The 20,811-nt window shown below is 43.9% G+C and overlaps 1 protein-coding gene across 1 annotated transcript; it reads right to left on the bottom strand.

Annotated features, from left to right (window-relative positions):
- Positions 1 to 73: 73 nt before the first annotated feature.
- On the bottom strand, positions 74 to 19,644 carry LOC311103191 (uncharacterized protein). The gene is made up of 23 exons (XM_084144741.1): positions 19,385 to 19,644; positions 18,271 to 18,348; positions 18,065 to 18,130; positions 17,466 to 17,617; positions 16,899 to 16,983; positions 16,565 to 16,736; positions 15,515 to 15,731; positions 14,388 to 14,493; positions 10,003 to 10,107; positions 9,710 to 9,766; positions 9,423 to 9,491; positions 9,198 to 9,287; positions 8,975 to 9,084; positions 8,299 to 8,812; positions 8,073 to 8,177; positions 3,704 to 6,337; positions 3,378 to 3,525; positions 3,096 to 3,213; positions 2,668 to 2,827; positions 2,331 to 2,432; positions 1,949 to 2,035; positions 1,591 to 1,750; positions 74 to 638 (listed from the first exon to the last, which is right to left on the bottom strand). Exons 1-23 carry the CDS (start codon positions 19,508 to 19,510, stop codon positions 622 to 624), a joined length of 5,478 nt encoding a protein of 1,825 aa, XP_084000867.1. The 5' UTR covers positions 19,511 to 19,644; the 3' UTR covers positions 74 to 621.
- Positions 19,645 to 20,811: the final 1,167 nt, after the last annotated feature.

The following is a 20,811-nucleotide window of genomic DNA, read 5'->3' as shown; positions in this document are numbered from 1 at the left end:
ATAGAATATTTTGTATATTTCCCCGTCCTGTGATGATTTGATTATGTGATGATTATTCAGTAGCAGACTGATAAAAGGTCACACATTTATTAAAAATAAATACATTTAATGTATAATTAGATCACTTGACATGGAATAAAGAACAGCAAAATGGGTACTAGCAGGACCAAGATAAACGCCCCAAAGAAAACCACCCATACACAAACAAATAATACTTTTACATTATAGACTCAGACAGTACATAAATAATTGTTCTTGTATTTCACAGGGAAGAAAGGCAAACTTAATCTGAGTTGTCTTTAGAAATATCCTCATTCAGTAACTGGATTGGACATAGCAGTGTAATAATTCTATACATTTTACAAACGTCATGAAATAAATGTTAATCGGCATTACAAACGTAGACAGGCTAAATAGTAGAGTGCGTTTAGATACAATGATGTAAAAATACAGAATCCTCAAATAATTCGCTTTAAAAATTCTGTAGTATAGAAACGGTAGATAGGACATAAAATGTTTGACAATATAACTTTGGATCTCTAAGTGCTAAATGGTGTAAACATGGATAGACTGATGAACAATCCATGTTGTGCGTTGTGTCTCTTCTTTGTTCAGCACCAGTTACCTTCCTTGATACTCTACAGAGAAAGAAACAGATATCAGAAATCATTACTATTAAGTCATAATGGTAAAGCTTTGTGTTTCAAAAGTGATTACTGTCAGGCCACATAAAGAATCACCAACAGCTTTTCTAACATACTGGCATGGCATAGTATTTTGTTCGCTGACATTCCTACATTTAGCAAACATGCAGAAAATATAAGAAAATTACACTATTCACTGAACTTGCATAATTCTATCATTCAAAAATACAGAAGATTATTCACAAGGTGCAGCCATGCCTATAATGTTGGCTACATTACCAGGACAGTCCATTCTATTTTTCAGTCTAACAGAACTAGGGAGTATATGATGGATGAAAGAAGGATGGAAACCATTAGTTGCCTCCAGTATAAGGATTAAAACCAACTAGTTAGTATTGAGAGGTCAAACCGCATGTATGAGGAAGAATAACTGACAACAACACCACTAAGAGACACTGTAAAAGCCCATGAAAGGGCAAAACAGATGTTTCAGATATTTCTTATACATTTTTTCCCAAAGGAGATCTCTATAGGGTTATGCTGCACCACTGTACAAGATGACTTCTAATAAGAGCCTCTTTCTTTAACTTATGTAAGAAATCGACAGAATGTCAAGGGTTATTACAAATCTAAAGGACTAACTGACATGCTACAGCAAACCGCACAGATGACAGTCAGAGAATTCAGATACATCCAATATTATTAAGATACATAACAGAATGAGGTTCATCACAAATTGTCAGTATTACGCAATGAATAACATCTATACAATACAGACTGGTGATGCTGCCAAAACCAGAGGTGGGTGGGGAAACTTCCAGCAAGACTTGACTGTCATGCAGGTATTGGCCTCAGAGTGGCAGCACTCAACACCTTGTCATTTTCACATCAGAGGTTCATCTCTGAATCCCTGAAGGCCGGGCCACCAGTATAATGTCATGTATACCATTATTATCTGTGTACACTGCAGGTGAGAGCTCTCCCAGTGCTTTGTGGGCCAGCCTCAGGTTCTCCCTGAGCTGTCCCAGGTCTCTCTCTGCCTTGGCCCTCATGATGCTCAGCTCTGTGTAGATGTCCTTGTACGTCTCTGTCGCATACCTCTTATCCTGCGGGGAACAGGGATTAGGTTATAACCAGGCACTATTACCAGGGTAAATAGAGTATGACCCATGCTAATAAATGTACAGTAATACATGGTAATAGCATGACAATAGTATGTTGTCCATCTTATGTCTACTCTTCATACATTTATACAGACAGAGGCTATTGTTATTCTGTCAGTGTGTATTGTGTTGTGCTCTCACCCTGTGGGCTGTCTGGAGTTCGTCCTTGAGCGAGGTGATCTTCTGCTTGAGGCACTGCACCTCTGACTCCTTCACACGCAGGGTGATCTAACAGTCACAGAATCACAGTTGATGCCCCAGACACAGGTACAATACCAGAGGACCAAGGTGCCATAGATCAGCACAGAATGTACAGCACATGAGTATGTCATATGCTTTAGAGGTTGTAAGTTGGTCATGTTGCTAAGGGTGACATCTAGTGGCGTTACCAGTCAACGGTACATACAATTTACATCAAACTTTACTTGACTGGACTAGATAAAGATTATAGCCAACAATTTTTTTTATACTTAAGCAACATCAGAAATAGGTATTGTACAGTGTAGTACTATTGAAGACTTACCTCCAGCTCATACACATCTCTCTCCTGACTAAGAGGGAAGGCGTCCTGCTTAGCCAGAGAGCACAGTCTGGTGATCTCTGCAGCTAGATGGACACTCAGCTCCTAGAAAGACAACCACAGTCATCATGACTAACACTGCTACTTTGTATTTGATGACAAAGACAAAATTGGACCCTCAAGGTTTTGTTGCAGAGTATTGTAACAGACTGATATGAAGTTTATAACAGTATGCGTTATGCATTCCAGTATGTGTGTTAAGACAGAGGACCCGGCAGCCGATTTAGTTGGCTTGGAGCAGAAACAGTTGTGATGGGTACATGGTCACAATGTGACTGACCTGGTTGCGAGTCCTGAGGTCCTGGTTCTCCTGCTGACACTGACACAGAGCCTGTCTCTCTGCCTCCAGGGCCTGACCTAAATGGGAGCTCTCCAGACACTTTAGAGAGTACTGCTGGGACAACACATCCAGCTCCCTGTGACAGGAGGCCAGCTCCTCACTACACACACACAGGTGCACACACAAAAAAACACGATTCTGTGAACTGAAAACCACGGCCAAGACTAGACACAAGGTGCACTGTGTGTTCAGATACAGACAGACAGATACAGAGCCAAGGACATGTAGTATGCATGTGCCACACTGCCCAGCAGCCATAAGATTATCAGTCCAAAACTCAGTGTTTATCAGCCAATCCAGTGTACTATCTGGCCATGTGCTTTCCTTGATGATTTGCAACCACATAGCTCAACAGGTAGTACATTTACCTGTGTTGCCTGCATATTTCTCCAAGATTCACGTCTCCTGCATTGTTGTTTTCATGGCATGCCCTCTGTAATTCTCTCTTGAGTTCGGCACGGTGAGCGTTCTTCATTGCTTCAATTGCTAATGCCACAATAAAAGGGGATATGTTCAGTCCATTAGTGTGGCATGGGAATGTGAGCTTATCAATATTCTGAGAAACTCTGCCTTAACACATACTGTAAATAACCTAAAAACGTTTAACCTTTAAACACACAACACACACACACACACACTGCCCCCCTCACCTGTGATAGTGGCAGCCGTCTCCTCCTCCAGCAGTCTGTCTGTGTCTATCTGCAGGCGCTGCAGGTCCTGCTGGTGTCTGTGTTGCAGCTCCCCCAGGATCCTCTGCTGGGACTCCTCCATGGTGACAAAGCCATGCTCATATGTGGCCTGGAGGGACAAACACAGACGCAGTGGACTGTTATGTGATTCATCCACAGATCCATTGTCATAATGGTCACTCTACTCCCTGGGGTTGGTTCATTACATCTTAATTCTAGTGAATTCAGGAACTACCAAAAATCCCATTGATGATTATTGACAATTGTTATTATGGGCGTTGTCCTACCTTTAGCTTTTCTATGTCCTCCTTATGTTTCAGCTGGAGAGATGCCATTCTCCCATCATGCTCTGCTTTAATGTCGGCCATGACAGACAGCTGCTCCTCCAGATCCTTCACACGACCTCTCAGTGATGATAACACAATCTCCAGCTCCTCTTCCCCCAGAGTGTTTGCTTCTTCATGGGGTTCAGCAGTGCTCCTCTCCTCTACATCCTTATCAGTATCAACTTCCTGGATTCCTTTCTCTACCTCATCTAGCTTACTCTCCACCTTTATCATTGGACTCTCCATGCTGTTAGTCAGGTAGTCACCCTCCACCACTTCCGCACACCTTCTAACCCTGCACACTTCCTCTACTGCAGTCACTCCCTGGTTTGGGCTTTCCACCTCCATTTTACCTGCAGCATTTATTGCAGGCGTCTCTGTCTTCTGCTCACTTGCAGTGTCTAGTAGCTTTGTGTCTGTTTGCTGTGAGTCTATGTGTTCTCCCTGCCTCAGGGTGGTCATCCCTAATCCCACTGAGGAACTCCACTGTCTCTCCAGGTCTGACTGTCTGGCCCCAAGCTGCTGGTTTTCACTCAGCAGCCCAGCACATCTGCTGCACATCAAAGGAGAAGCAATGAGCAGTCCCTGTTGAGTCTCTTGAAGTTGGCTCTTGTGTAGAGTGTTAAGCCTACTGAGACGATAGGATGAGAAGGCTTCCATGGCGGTGCAGTGTATGGAAGCTAACCGGGGCTCATTTACATTGTGGAAATGACAAAGTCTTTGTGCCAGGGACTGGAGCTCATCATTGGCTGAGGCTCCGACTGAGGAGGCGATTTGGTTGAGCAGGAAAATTCTCTCCTGTGTGATCTCTGTGAAATGTCGGCTTATGAAGTCATCAGTGTCATTATGCTGGTTGTACACATTCGATATCCTCTCATCATCCTCTTTCATTTCTGAACCTGTTTCACCTGCTATGTTTCCAATTATGTCCAGGTCTCTCAAAGACCTGCATATATTCATCCTGTCCAGGCCTCCAGTGTCTGTGTTTAAATCTTTCTTATTATGAGAGAAAAGACTATGAGCTAGGAGGAGCATTTGCTTTTCCACTACCATCTGTTCTAAAATCTGACTTAGAATCATATCTGTGAGTTTATCCTCATTGGACTGAGATGGGTTGACCTTCAAACTGTTCAACAGCCTTCCCCAAAACTCCTCCTCTAAGTGAAACTGCCTGACTACTGTCTGGTTCACCTCCACACACTTTCTATCTAATGGCACCTTTACCACATTCATATCTGACCTGTCAATCACCTGCGCTACTCTCCCTAAGGTTCTGGACATCAACATTATCCCTTCCACCACTTGCTGAACCCTTTCTTCACCTGAAACCAATATTACCTCCTCCTGCCATTTGCCTTCACTGCTACACCTCAATCCACTTTCTTTCTCCACCGTCCTTACCTTCTCTACTTCCTCATTAAACCTTACGGTGTCAGCCTCTGCCTCCATGGCTCTCTGGGTGTACAACCTCTCAGCCTCTCTGAGTTCAGTGTTGTGGGTCTGCAGCTCCCTGCAGGTCTGTTCTGTGTGCTGGAGCTGTCTCTCTAGCTCTAATTGCTTGGCCTCCATGGCCTGCAGACACTGTTGAAGGTGTTCCCGCTCCTTCTCTCCAAGGTGGTGTGTGTTGATATTCTCCTCCCCAGCTTCCTCCTCTTCATCCTCCTCTTCCTCCTCCTCTTTTGCTGGGAAGCCCAGGCCTTTGAAAGTGACCTTCCTGAGCTGCAGCTGTACCTCTGTCTCCTTCAGATGCTGGTCCATTGATGCTAGTAGGGACTGGGCCTCCTGGAGCTGCTGATCTCTCCTGCGCAGCTCCTTTTCCAGGCCCTCCACTTTGGCCTGGCTGTGCTGCTCCGCCCTAGGGAGGAACTGGGGCCCACTGTACTGAGTGATAAGCTCTGCTTTCAGTCTCTCTATCTCTCTGTCTGCCTCTGTCAGCTGGTTGAGCATCTCCTGGTTGCGCTGGTTGAGGGCCTCGTTCTGGCTGCTGAGCAGCTCTACCTCCTGGGATAGTCTCCTCATCACGATGGCCTGGTCTGGGTCTACGTACTCCTCCGTGGGCCTGGGTGTCTCAGAGCATAGCAGGTTGTCTATTGTCATGCTGTTGAGGCTTTCCTGAGTTTCCTCCATGCTCAGTGAATCTGGGCTCCATGCACAACTCTTTGTGTGCGATTCTGGAATCGATGTCTGTTGATGGCTTCCGTTTTCAAACTGTCTCTGAGAGCTGGTTTCACTGCCCGAGTTAGGCTCTCTGTTCTCACTTCCATTCTGAGGCACAGAGTCAGATGAGAGTTCTGTGTCTGAGGTTGGTGACATGACAGGTGTGTTTACTGATATAGAGCAGTCAGGGAACAGATTCTCCAGCTCCTGGAGGTATCCCTCGGTACCATGCAGCCAGATGCTGGGTGGTGGTGATGGGTGAGTTCCAGGGGAGCTGTGTTTCTCCAGAGGGCCTGATGACAGGGACAGGCCAAGCTGCTCCTGTATGTTCTGTCTCTTCAGCTCCTGTTGCTGGAGGAGCTCTCTGGTCTCCCTGTACATGTCAGTCAGGCTTTTCAAAGAGGGAAGATCAGCTTCTGGGCACAACAGGGCCTCAAGCTTACAGGAAGAGACAAGACAATAATGTATAATTAGGTAGTTATCATTGTTGAAAAGTGGAAGTATTTTAGATGGAAATATAGAGCATATCTATACTATGTACAGTGAGGGAAAAAAGTATTTGATCCCCTGCTGATTTTGTACGTTTGCCCACTGACAAAGAAATGATCAGTCTATAATTTTAATGGTAGGTTTATTTGAACAGTGAGAGACAGAATAACAACAAAAGAATCCAGAAAAACGCATGTCAAAAATGTTATAAATTGATTTGCATTTTAATGAGGGAAATAAGTATTTGACCCCCTCTCAATCAGAAAGATTTCTGGCTCCCAGGTGTCTTTTATACAGGTAACGAGCTGAGATTAGGAGCACACTCTTAAAGGGAGTGCTCTTAATCTCAGTTTGTTACCTGTATAAAAGACACCTGTCCACAGAAGCAATCAATCAATCAGATTCCAAACTCTCCACCATGGCCAAGACCAAAGAGCTCTCCAAGGATGTCAGGGACAAGATTGTAGACCTACACAAGGCTGGAATGGGCTACAAGACAATCGCCAAGCAGCTTGGTGAGAAGGTGACAACAGTTGGTGCGATTATTCGCAAATGGAAGAAATACAAAAGAACTGTCAATCTCCCTCGGCTTGGGGCTCCATGCAAGATCTCACCTCGTGGAGTTGCAATGATCATGAGAATGGTGAGGAATCAGCCCAGAACTACACGGGAGGATCTTGTCAATGATCTCAAGGCAGCTGGGACCATAGTCACCAAGAAAACAATTGGTAACACACTACGCCGTGAAGGACTGAAATCCTGCAGCGCCCTCAAGGTCCCCCTGCTCAAGAAAGCACATATACAGGCCCATCTGAAGTTTGCCAATGAACATCTGAATGATTCAGAGGGGAACTGGGTAAAAGTGTTGTGGTCAGATGAGACCAAAATTGAGCTCTTTGGCATCAACTCAACACGCCGTGTTTGGAGGAGGAGGAATGCTGCTTATGACCCCAAGAACACCATCCCCACCGTCAAACATGGAGGTGGAAACGTTATGCTTTGGGGGTGTTTTTCTGCTAAGGGGACAGGACAACTTCACCGCATCAAAGGGACGATGGACGGGGCCATGTACCGTCAAATCTTGGGTGAGAACCTCCTTCCCTCAGCCAGGGCATTGAAAATGGGTCGTGGATGGGTATTCCAGCATGACAATGACCCAAAACATACGGCCAAGGCAACAAAGGAGTGGCTCAAGAAGAAGCACATTAAGGTCCTGGAGTGGCCTAGCCAGTCTTCAGACCTTAATCCCATAGAAAATCTGTGGAGGGAGCTGAAGGTTCGAGTTGCCAAACGTCAGCCTCAAAACCTTAATGACTTGGAGAAGATCTGCAAAGAGGAGTGGGACAAAATCCCTTCTGAGATGTGTGCAAACCTGGTGGCCAACTACAAGAAACGTCTGACCTCTGTGATTGCCAAAAAGGGTTTTGCCACCAAGTACTAAGTCATGTTTTGCAGAGGGGTCAAATACTTATTTCCCTCATTAAAATGCAAATCAATTTATAACATTTTTGACATGCGTTTTTCTGGATTTTTTTGTTGTTATTCTGTCTCTCACTGTTCAAATAAACCTACCATTAAAATTATAGACTGATCATGTCTTTGTCAGTGGGCAAACGTACAAAATCAGCAGGGGATCAAATACTTTTTTCCCTCAGTGTATAGGCTAATATATATTTTGCCTTACCGGCAGGGAGGCATGATGCTGACGTCCTAATGCAGTGCTCAAATGAGCCTCCAGCTCAAGCCTGCAATGGTCCGACTCTGCCAACTGGCCCTTCAACTCCTCAACCTTTAATCACAAGACACAGAGATACAGTACGTCCACCGTTAAGCCAACCAGCAGCAGAGAAAGCATCTCATAACTTTAACATTGTTCCTGTTAGGAATAATGTTGAGATACACAGACTCACCCTCCTGTTGTAGGTCTCCAGTAGAATCCCCATATCCTCTTTATCCTTGCCCTTGGACTCAGTGTACAATGGAACAGTCTTCTCCTGTCTATAGGCAGTCCTCTCCACCTGCTGCCAGCATTGTTCAATCTCCCTCTGCACCCTCTGGTGAGTCTTGGGTGACCTGGGACTGATGTCTCTCATAGGGAAGCCTAGCATGCTGTCATACCTCCTCCTCCTCTCCTCTCGCCTCCTCTTCCTCTCCAGGTCCCCTACCTCCATCTGAAGAGGCTCCTTTGTCTCCTCCTGCTGCACCTCCTGCTCAGAGGCTAGCAGGACCATAGGCCTGAACTCAGCCCAGTCAAAGGTCTTGGAGCGCCCTTCGCGTCTCCTCTCACGGATGCGGCTCTGTTTGGGCCCCTGGACTCTCTCTGTAGGGACCTCAGAGGAGGGGGAGGAGTCCTGGGTCACGTCTGGCTTAGGGAGGGCCAGGGACTCTGATGGGCTGCAGGGGATACTATGGACTGGCAAGCTGCTTTACAATCACAACAGAATAATACAAATACTTACTGACCGAGGAAACGAGGCATTCTGCCTAAACAAAGGTACAGACCATCCCATCACTACTATAGAATGGTGGTAGGCTACTAATGTATTACTATGTAGTAGTGAGGGTGGTATGACAGATGGCATTTACCTGGCTACATCAGGAGCGTTAGATGGATGGACATTCTTCATGAGGGCCTGGATCCAGTTTCTCCGTATCCCTGCAGTCATGGCTGACAGAGTAAAGACACACTTCTGGGTCTGAGGGAAGACATTATGAATATTACTTTGATTGAGTATAGGATACTTATGTATAGAATGGATCAACATTCATCTGTTGATTAAGATTTTTGTAGATATAGATTTAGTCTTACATGGATCTGAAAGCCGTAGTTCCTCTGGACCTGGTACTCTGAGACATTATGACACTTGGTCAAGTCAATCTCCCCGTCCAGATCTGAGTTCTAACAAGAGAAGATGACAAACATCAATTCAAGACTTGGGATGAGAAAATACCAACAACATGTTTCTCTGTCATCACAAAATCACATCTCTGTGTGCACTGCATTGAGTAAAAATGAAAATGAACATGAACTTGCCTCCTCTGCAAGGGAATCCTTGTAGTACCTCAGACTGTCAGCTGACAGCACAAACCAGTATTTCCTCCACTAGAGGGGAGCAGAAATACATTATAAGGGATAGTAGATACAGAAACCTACATAATACATTTGAACAGTCAGGCTTCACCTTCATAGCAAGGACCCACAGCACCTTCAAAATCACTAAATGTACATGCACACATTCAGCATCCATGTGCCTTTGGGGTAGAAATGTGGGAAGGTGTTCAGTGAAGTAAAACACATTCTTGATCTGTCCATTCCTATACCTGATCCCCTTTATCCAGTTTCACCATCCACCCTTTCTTGAAGTTCAGCAAATCAGGCTGTAAGGAAGATAAGATAGTAAGTTAGTCAGGAGGCCAATGAGGCACGGTCATACAGTTGTTTTCAGACACTTCAACATAAAAGTAAACTGCTGTCAATCCACTTGGGGCTTTCATTTATACTTGTTTGAATTATGAGAGCATCCTTGTTTGAACTGTGACAGTTTTCTGACATGTTTTACAACTTGACCCCATGCCTTCAGTGCACAGGAATTCCAAAAGTAACAACCACTCACAGTCATGACAGACTCCGAGGTCCTGCGGTCCAGTGACTTAGCTCTTCTCTGAGGAGGAGGGATGGTGAGTTGACCTGGGCTTAGATCTCCACACGACTGCAGTTTCTGGGTGTAACAACAGGACACTATCAATTACTGAAGTAACAATGTAGAAGGTGTAAAATGGGTTAGCAAATGTGATCATATCCTGTATTACTGTAAGCTTGCTGCAAATAAAAAATGAGATTCTTTTTTTTCCCCTTTACTCTATCATGACTGAGACAGCTTGGACGTGTGCATTGTATCAAGCAGAGAACCTACGAGTCATGGCAGGTCTCTGGCAGGCAGTGTTGTGAGATGTAAGGCTGTGTCACAGCAGGAGAGAGGAACTGCTCTTTATACAGGGGCTATTAAACCTTACTCACATTAAGAATGAGTTCCACTCTGGTGACTGGGCTTGGCTGGGGAGTGTATGAAAATACTTTGGAGGCTGTATTATCCCTGATGGCCCCTGGCATCCAGTCTCACAAGCCCAGGGATGTTAAAAGTCCCAAATCTGTCTTGACAAGATTCCCACATCCCTGTCTGTTACCTACCAAAGCTACCTCATATTGGGTTTCATCCTGGCTAACTAAATAGCTCTAACAACACATCAGAGAGTCCCTTTTAAGTCTAGATTAGCCACCGCTAAATGAAACTAGAGTCAGCGGCACCATATGAAACAAGATTTTCTTCTCATTTACTTGAGCCTTCAAAAGCCTCATTCTTTTCACTCTTACGTAATAAATAAAAAATGACTTCAGTAAATACAGAACATTCTTTGTCTGTGCCCAGCTATTTTCATAGAAAACTATCCAAGGACACATAACAGTAACATCAGGGAGAGAACTCTGCTCCCTGCAGCAGTGTGAACTAGCCTCCTGGCGACAAACACTGACCATTCTGGACTGTTGCTGTCTTCCGATGAAGTCCCTTTTCCCTAGGATAGGATGGGAAAAGGGAAGTAGGACTATCTGGGGAATCTGAGCCTGGGGGACAGAGTGAACTCTGAACAGGCATTTGACCTCTAATTCCAATACCCCCCAAAAAAACACTGGAACTGAAGGAACATAAATTATCACATGGGATAAGATGTTCCGCCGGGCAGGAATTTAAGAGGAAAATCCTACAGAGGGAGACTGTATATTTAATCAGAGATTAAACATTCAACCTTTGACCCCATGGGATGGCCATGCTGTGTATGGTGTGTCTAACTAAATCATATTACTGGGTTCAACAGTTCATACAGTATCTCATAATATAAACAGAAAGATATACAGTACACCAGCAGTAGTCTGTGAAACATCAACTACAAGCGGCCGGTTGCACCTTAATTGGAGAGGACAGGCTCATAGTAATGGCTGGAACGGAATTAATGGAATGGTATCAAACACGTGTTCGATACCATTCCATTTACTCCATTCCAGACATTATTATGAGCCGTCCTCCCCTCAGCAGCCTCCTGTGACATCAACAGTATGTTTTCTACATCTAGTACAACGTGCATACTGTGTACCAGTATGGACTGTACATGTGTTCTATACTGTACTGTTAATCCTAAATGCTGGTCATGTATTTGTTGTTGTCAGGAGTAGACAGACTGGTACTTATGCTTTGGTCACCACCTTAATCACCAGGAGCCAGTCTGAGAACATGGTGACTGTCATTTCACAAACAGATGTGCACTTGGCTCAGGAGATACTGTACAGTGGTAGTGCCCAGCTTCAAACACATGACCAACAGCAGCTCCCTACAGATACAACAGCTCCCTACAGATACAACAGCTCCCTACAGATACAACAGCTCCCTACAGATACAACAGCTCCCTACAGATACAACAGCTCCCTACAGATACAACAGCAGCTCCCTACAGATACAGCAGCTCCCTACAGATACAGCAGCTCCCTACAGATACAACAGCAGCTCCCTACAGATACAACAGCTCCCTACAGATACAACAGCTCCCTACAGATACAACAGCAGCTCCCTACAGATACAACAGCTCCCTACAGATACAACAGCTCCCTACAGATACAACAGCTCCCTACAGATACAACAGCAGCTCCCTACAGATACAACAGCTCCCTACAGATACAACAGCTCCCTACAGATACAACAGCAGCTCCCTACAGATACAGCAGCTCCCTACAGATACAGCAGCTCCCTACAGATACAGCAGCTCCCTACAGATACAACAGCTCCCTACAGATACAACAGATCCCTACAGATACAACAGCAGCTCCCTACAGATACAGCAGCTCCCTACAGATATAGCAGCTCCCTACAGATACAACAGCTCCCTACAGATACAACAGCAGCTCCCTACAGATACAACAGCTCCCTACAGCTACAACAGCTCCCTACAGATACAACAGCTCTCTACAGATACAACAGCTCTCTACAGATACAACAACTCCCTACAGATACAACAGCTCCCTACAGATACAACAGCTCCCTACAGATACAACAGCTCCCTACAGATACAACAGCTCCCTACAGATACAACAGCTCCCTACAGATACAACAGCTCCCTACAGATACAACAGCTCCCTACAGATACAACAGCAGCTCCCTACAGATACAGCAGCTCCCTACAGATACAGCAGCTCCCTACAGATACAACAGCTCCCTACAGATACAACAGCTCCCTACAGATACAACAGCAGCTCCCTACAGATACAACAGCTCCCTACAGATACAACAGCTCCCTACAGATACAACAGCTCCCTACAGATACAACAGCTCCCTACAGATACAACAGCAGATCCCTACAGATACAACAGCTCCCTACAGATACAACAGCTCCCTACAGATACAACAGCTCCCTACAGATACAACAGCAGCTCCCTACAGATACAGCAGCTCCCTACAGATACAGCAGCTCCCTACAGATACAACAGCTCCCTACAGATACAACAGATCCCTACAGATACAACAGCAGCTCCCTACAGATACAGCAGCTCCCTACAGATATAGCAGCTCCCTACAGATACAACAGCTCCCTACAGATACAACAGCAGCTCCCTAAAGATACAACAGCTCCCTACAGATACAACAGCTCCCTACAGATACAACAGCTCCCTACAGATACAACAGCAGCTCCCTACAGATACAACAGGTCCCTACAGATACAACAGCTCCCTACAGATACAACAGGTCCCTACAGATACAACAGCTCCCTACAGATACAACAGCAGCTCCCTACAGATACAACAGCAGCTCCCTACAGATACAACAGCAGCTCTCTACAGATACAACAGCTCCCTACAGATACAACAGCTCCCTACAGATACAACAGCTCCCTACAGATACAACAGCTCCCTACAGATACAACAACTCACAGTTAAAATATCTGTCCTTTGCCTTCCTTTGATTCTGATGTCAATTAAAGCAGCAGTATATAGATAGGATATGAAAGCCTTGGGTGGCATTGTACTGTAAGATACCATAACTGTTATGAGTTAGCAGAGGTTTGTCTGGGACATTGTACTGTAAGATACCATAACTGTTATGAGTTAGCAGAGGTTTGTCTGGGACATTGTACTGTAAGATACCATAACTGTTATGAGTTAGCAGAGGTTTGTCTGGGTCTCACAGGCAGATCCCTAATTACATAGTATCCATGTTTAGGGTAAATGGAAAATGTGTCTAAGAGGAATGCCATTCTGAGATTACAACACACAACATGAAGTGCATATGGAGCCCCGTCAGAGCATTAAAACCAGTTTAGTTAGAGAACAAAACACAGTAGTGAATTATTCACCTTCTTCTCTCTGTCTTACTCACACGCACACATGCCTCAACACGGCTGATGGGAGGACTGACTTAGTCATGCCACTCTCATCACCTGCATTTCGGTACGGAACTAAACACACATACATTGACACACGTGGCACACACACACACCTGACAGTGTGGAATGTAAGAGTACCGCTTCATCCCTGTCCATGAGCCTTACACACTATGCAATCAGGCCAGGGCCGAAACGTGTGAGGTGACGTCTTTGCCTCTCCAACACCTGGTCTTATGAGTCATGTCCAAACAAGCCCAATGGAGAACTAGCGGGACCAGATGTGCGGTGTACATGTGTACGTTACCTTAACAATGATGGACTCCATCAATGATGTGTAATCTATATCTGTATTCATTGGACACTGTCCTAAAGGGGTCTGCCAAAAGGGCAATGCTTGCCTTGGGCCCTCCTGGTGGGTAACAGGTGTTGTTCTTTTTAATGCTATGGTTACTCTTTGGATTATGAGGTGTGGTTTGAGTGATGGTGTTATAGTGGAGGAATGTGACAAGCCTTACAGGGAGTGACTGGGAGGACGGATTGCAGTGTAAAAAGACTGGGATGGTGTGACTAATACCTCTCTCTGGTTGCTGCGAGCTTCACTCCTGCCCTTCCTGGATCCAGCCTGACCCAGGTCCTCTCCCACAGCACTCTTCCCAGCCTTCCCTGGCTCATTGTAACAGCTGAAAAGCAGGAAAATCAGGTCTGTCATTCACCAAACAGCCATGGCATCCTCCATGGCCCATCACAGGTGGGCTGTGACATCACTTCCAGCAGGAACAATGTCAGGATGACAGCTGAATTATGTCACCACCGCTTGCTCTGTACTCCCAAACTGGGCCTAGCCTGACGACATCCATGTCACCTACATCCATCTAGTGCTATTGTTGAGTCGGAAGTGTGCACTTCACCTCCAGTGTCATGTTTTGTTTAGAAAGAGAGCAGATACTACATAGATGGAATTCCCTAGAAGGAATCTGATATTGAAAGTTTGTATATATAACCACAAAAGCGAATCTTTAATAAACTGAGGGTGTAGCATCTCTCCTGTTATAACAGGGATGGTAAATTCCTGTTGAGGCATGTGTGTATCTGTATGAGTTGGCACAAACATAATACTGTGCCCTCAGTCAGTATAATGTCTTGCTTTGACATTTCTCCTACTTTCTGTTGACTGGCAGTTTGTGAGGAACTCAGAAATAGAATTCCTGAAAAATATCTAATTACACAATCCTTTAAGAATTTCAAGGCCTTATTCGGGGCAAGGATTCTGTCTGTCCCTAGAAGGCAATGAATGAAACACACAGACCAAGGAGGTATTCCCGTCACATAGCCCAAATACTATATATGCTGTTAGTTAGGGCACAAACTGGGAGTGCTTCTATAAGCTATATTTAAAAAGCGTTACCTCCCTAATGGAAGGATATGGGTCTTTGATGTGCTGTTGGGCTGTGTGTAATGTGTGTACCATTTTATACAGCGAGAAACAGTGAGGCATCTGCTGTCCTTTAGTGCTAATTGCTAGCACATTTGGTCCTAGCCCCTGCCAAACCAGTTTTATGCCTGTTAGCATTCGCATGACGACACACAACAAATACAAAACCAAATAAATAACATTTTAACTAATGTCCAAGAACGTTGCGTTCATTATAGATCTCCCAATATCAGACACAACTGATTAAATTTCTGCTCCATGATTCTCACCTTCTCTCTGCCCTGTTGTTCTTGTTGGCAGGTGGGAGGCCTCTGTATGGCGTAGGCTCTGTGGGCTGGCTGTCGCTGCTGGTGTCAGTCCCCTCGCTAGCCACAGAGTCCAGGGAACTCACAGAGCTACTGATACAGGAGCCGTTGGAGAGTCGCAGACTACTGTCAAAGGTCAGGGAGTCACTGGAGGCTGAAGGGAGGTAGAGGGAATCATGACCTGAGGAGAGTTATTAAATAAAGAGGGTTGTTTTCAGACACTTTTCTCAGTGACTGCACAGGTTAGGTCTATGTTTTGCGTGATACTGCAGGTCATTGCTTGTGGACCGAAACACAAATAGCAGGACAGTGGCAAGATTTTTATGAGAATCCTGTTCTGAAAAATCTAACTTTTAAGACTTGTTATATGAGGAATCTGGTCAGATAGTCAATATAATGTCTCCCATCTAAGGAAGTGTCACCTTTGACCATAGTAGACATTTGAGGGACACCACTACATAGTGTCACTCTAAAGTTGCACCTAGCGGACCACAGCTCATTAAAGAGATGCCTATAGTTTGTTTTCCGTTTCATCTGCTCCCAAGCCATGGAAAAGCAGCTCTAATATCTGTAACCTACATCAGCCTAATGAAGTCCCCTACAGGCAGTCTACACTACAGGAGTTGGTCCTGCTCTCTGTTATAACCTAGGTCCAGACACACCAATAAGTCTGCCTCCACATAGTTAGTGTGCACTTACCGTTCATCACATGACCGCTATTAAGAGAAATGTCTGCTCTGCTCGCATAATTCATCTTAGTTGTGTCTGTGAAATATTTTAGAGAATATTGTTTACCATGAGCCTTGTATCCTTTTCTAGTCTTTAAATAACTACTACACTGATAATTAATCTGTCCACTAATAAAGGCCAACATTCTCATCCTGTATGCATGACCACCTGCAGTAAGTTAAGAAAGTGTTAGAGGGCAGGAAATGGCTGTGAATGTCTGACAGACATGAAAGCCTGTCTGAGTGTGTGTGTGTATGTGTGTTGGCTGGTGTCTTTCCTCCACACCTGCAGGGGTCTCGTCCAGGCCCGGGGGATCAGTATCTGTCACAGTCCAGACAGGGGCCGCATCCGGACCCCCACCAGGCCGCTCTCCCTGCCACAGGCTGGAGCGAGGGTCACCACTTTCCATGACTGAGAAACTGGGCTCAGTGGCAGCCATCTTTGCTGGGCTGGGCTCCTGATGGAACACAATAACATCCTCATTATCATAATGTGTAAAGGCATAACACATCGTTGACATATAGTTGACATATTTTTCTGCAGTATTTTCAAACATGTATTTAGGCCACCGGTGACCAGGTATCTTGGTCACAATGTTATGAAAAGAAGAAGTTGTCACCTGGGAAGTAGTGGGTTCTACTTTACGTTTCTTCTTCTGATTCTGCTTATAGGTCCGTGGGTAAACAACTAGTTGTTCACTCCAGCTGGTAAAAGCAAAACAACACGGACAGGACAGGGATTCAAAGTATTGTCCATCAAATACTAGAATTTACAGAGAAGTTAAGTCAGGAGTGATACCGTATCACACTGTAATATCAGAGAAGTTAAGTCAGGAGTGATACCGTATCACACCGTAATATCAGAGAAGTTAAGTCAGGAGTGATACCGTATCACACTGTAATATCAGAGAAGTTAAGTCAGGAGTGATACCGTATCACACTGTAATATCAGAGAACTTAAGTCAGGAGTGATACCGTATCACACTGTAATATCAGAGAAGTTAAGTCAGGAGTGATACCGTATCACACTGTAATATCAGAGAAGTTAAGTCAGGAGTGATACCGTATCACACTGTAATATCAGAGAAGTTAAGTCAGGAGTGATACCGTATCATACTGTAATATCAGAGAAGTTAAGTCAGGAGTGATATCATATCACACTGTAATATCAAATAAGTATTACTGACCCATTGATGATCTCCTTGTTCTCCCCCCGGATAAACAACTCCTGTTCAGGTGTGATGACGCACAAAGCGTTCTTCTGGCCTGTCTTAGGCTCTGCGTCAATCACCTCTGTACACAGATTCATGTTCACTGTGCCTTGTGGCAGAGTGCTTGTCTAAAGGAATGATACACAATGTCAATCATTTTGTCTGACTGGAAATTCTGGCACAGATTATGATGCTAATCATGGTATCTTTAGTACACCATCTTTAAATATAACAAAAAATATATAATTATCATTTGGAGGGTTAAAGGTCATCATGAACAAGACGTTACCCGTTACAACTGAGTTTTAATATAGGCTATATAGAGTGACATGAAAGAGAGCAGAGGAGGAGGTTTCAGAAGATCAGTGGGAGAGGGGGATGTGGCATTAGAGGAGAGATTAAGCCCAAGTCATCTGCTCTGGTGCTACACACAACATCTGGCCAAAAGATGCATTGAATCCACTCATAAAACATTAAAACATACATCAGGACAATTTACTGTAGTTCACCTCTATTTATGTTGGCTGGTCTAGTTTGCTTAGCTTTTTGGTGTGTTCAAATACAGAATATCTTACCAACTTGTCCAGTGCAAAGCTCAAGCTGCCATGTTCATACAGGATGAAGAATCGACGCTGCCATTTCTGCCATTTAGAGATAGAGTTGTTATGGATAATGTTAAAATATTGAATAACTTGTAGGTTTATCAGAATATAGTCTAGTGCGATTGATATGTTTGTGTACAACATAGTCCAAGAATAGAAAGTTATTTTCATTCTCTTACCCTTGACCTCTGAATTGGATTGTCAAAGTCTGTCCCCTCAGGAGCCAAGCAGAGCCAGCCTCCATAGATGGGTTTGGCCTGTCAAGAATGGGAACACAAGGAGAAATGAGTTGGGTCCTCAGAGATGCAAAATGCTCAGGATCTGATCTCAAATAAGCCTACTTGATCTTAACCTGTGAAGGTTCTATCCCATGAAATAGTTTTTCTATGCCATCCTATGGAGCTTGGCTTTTTCTGGCAGGGAGCATCAATACTCTTTCATTCACGTTTTGAATGACAAAGGAATAACAATCCTATATTTTTAGGGAATGTTCATGTTGGTTTAGCCAGTGCCAGTTCGTGCTTCAGTGTTCTTATAGTGCTATGCTGCATTTACAAAATGTGTCAACATATTAAGTATGTCCATGCAATAGGTCAGAAATAAGAGGCAGGGGTAATCTTGTTGACATGGAAAAGAGAAGATAAACTGCTCTATTTGAGATGTCCCCAAAGACTGGAATGTTCTGACTCTCTGCCAGTTACTCAACTTACTCAACTCTTAGTCAGAGAGTGTTGTTCCTTGTGTTATGAGTGCTTCTCAACATGAGATAGCTTCTCAACATGAGACAATTCTTTCCTCAAAAACAAATTCCAACAGACTTGAATACTTTATACTTAACCTTCACACCTGAATCAGATGCTTTAAAACAGGAGCTTACTTAGCTGAGGCCCATTGAACAATGGCTCTAAATGTACAAGGCACACAGAGATGAGCACAAAAGGACCAGATAGCAATGGTGTATATGTTTTCTGAAAGAATAATAACCTGTTGTAACATATGGCATGCTGAGTGCTGACAGTTGAGGTCTCTTTACAAAAGTGTGTGAGGCATGTGGTGACAAATATTTGACTCATGCATTGGGGCCATTCAGTCAAATTGGTTCATTTTCTACAACATGTAAGATATTGTGTCTGTTCATTCAATTTCACTAATGAACGTGATACCTGACACAATATGAAGGAATGTCTCTGTCTGATATAACATTGAGTGCATGCCTATCTGTCATCAACATTCAGAAGACTAATAGCCAAAGTATTAAAACTATAAAAACATAAAATGTGTTTGTTCACTTACCTGGTCCTTACAATGATCAGTCGGAAGATGCAGCTCCTGAGACTTGAAGCAGTTCTGACATTTACTTTTATAAAAAATGTTGGCTTGGAATTTATTACACGGATTCGCACTATTTTGTCCAGACATTTTGTCGTATATAGGCTACTACTATGTAAATCCGAAATGCTCGCCAATACTCTCTTCTTTGCGGGGCAGTTTATCCGTTTCGAACATCTGTCAAATCCTATGCGCTTTGAGCTCTTCCCGACCGGTCGAAATCTGGGAAATCCAGGCAGCTGAGGAGTTGGCTATATAAATCCAACCTGGACTCAGGGGTAGACGTAATATAGCAAACGAAAATATGTGAAATGCATATTAGTATGATATGTTACATTTGGTATTGTAAGTATTCATTTATGGATGTTCATCATCCATTTAGCATGATATGTTATGAATTACAATTTGTATGATCTGTTACAATTCGTATGATATCTTACGATTTGCAATTCGTACAATATGTTACGAATTCCAATTTGTTGTGGCTAACGTTAGCTAGGTGGCTAATGCTAACGTTAGCTAGGTGGCTAATGTTAGCTAGGCTAGGGGTTAGTGTTAGAGGTTATGGTTAAGGTTAGGGTTAAGGTCAGAGATGGGCATTAGCTCTGTTACATGTATTTGAAATATGTACACTACCGTTCAAAAGTTTGGGGTCACTTAGAAATGTCCTTGTTTTCAAAAGAAATGCAATTTTTTTGTCCATTAAAATAACATTAAATTGATCAGAAATACAGTGTAGACATTGTTAATGTTGTAAATGGCTATTGTAGCTGGAAACGGCTGATATTTAATGGAATATCTACATAGGCGTACAGAGGCCAATTATCAGCAACCATCAGTCCTGTGTCCAATGGCACGTTGTGTTTGCTAATCCAAGTTGATCATTTTAAAAGGCTAATTGATCATTAGAAAACCCTTTTGCAATTATGTTAGCACAGCTGAAAACTGTTGTGCTGATTAAAGAGGCAATAAAACTGGGCTTCTTGAGACTAGTTGAGTATCTGGAGCATCAGCAATTATGGGTTCGTTTACAGGCTCAAAATGGCCAGAAACAAATAACTTTCTTCTGAAACTCGTCAGTCTATTCTTGTTCTGAGAAATGAAGGCTATTCCATGCGAGAAATTGCCAAGAAACTGAAGATCTCGTACAACACTGTGTACAACTCCCTTCACAGAACAGCGCAATCTGTCTCTAACCAGAATAGAAAGAGGAGTGGGAGGCCCCGGTGCACAACTGAGCAAGAGAACAAATACATTAGTGTCTAGTTTGAGAAACAAGTGCCTCACAGGTCCTCAACTGGCAGCTTCATTAAATAGTACCCGCAAAACACCAGTCTCAACGTCAACAGTGAAGAGGCGACGCCGGGATGCTGACCTTCTAGGCAGAGTTG

This window comes from Coregonus lavaretus (assembly GCF_964263955.1).
Source record: "Coregonus lavaretus genome assembly, chromosome: 28".
Classification (NCBI taxonomy): Eukaryota; Metazoa; Chordata; class Actinopteri; order Salmoniformes; family Salmonidae; genus Coregonus; species Coregonus lavaretus.
Note: the sequence above shows the minus strand (reverse complement) of the source record. Positions and strands in the feature narration are given on the sequence as shown.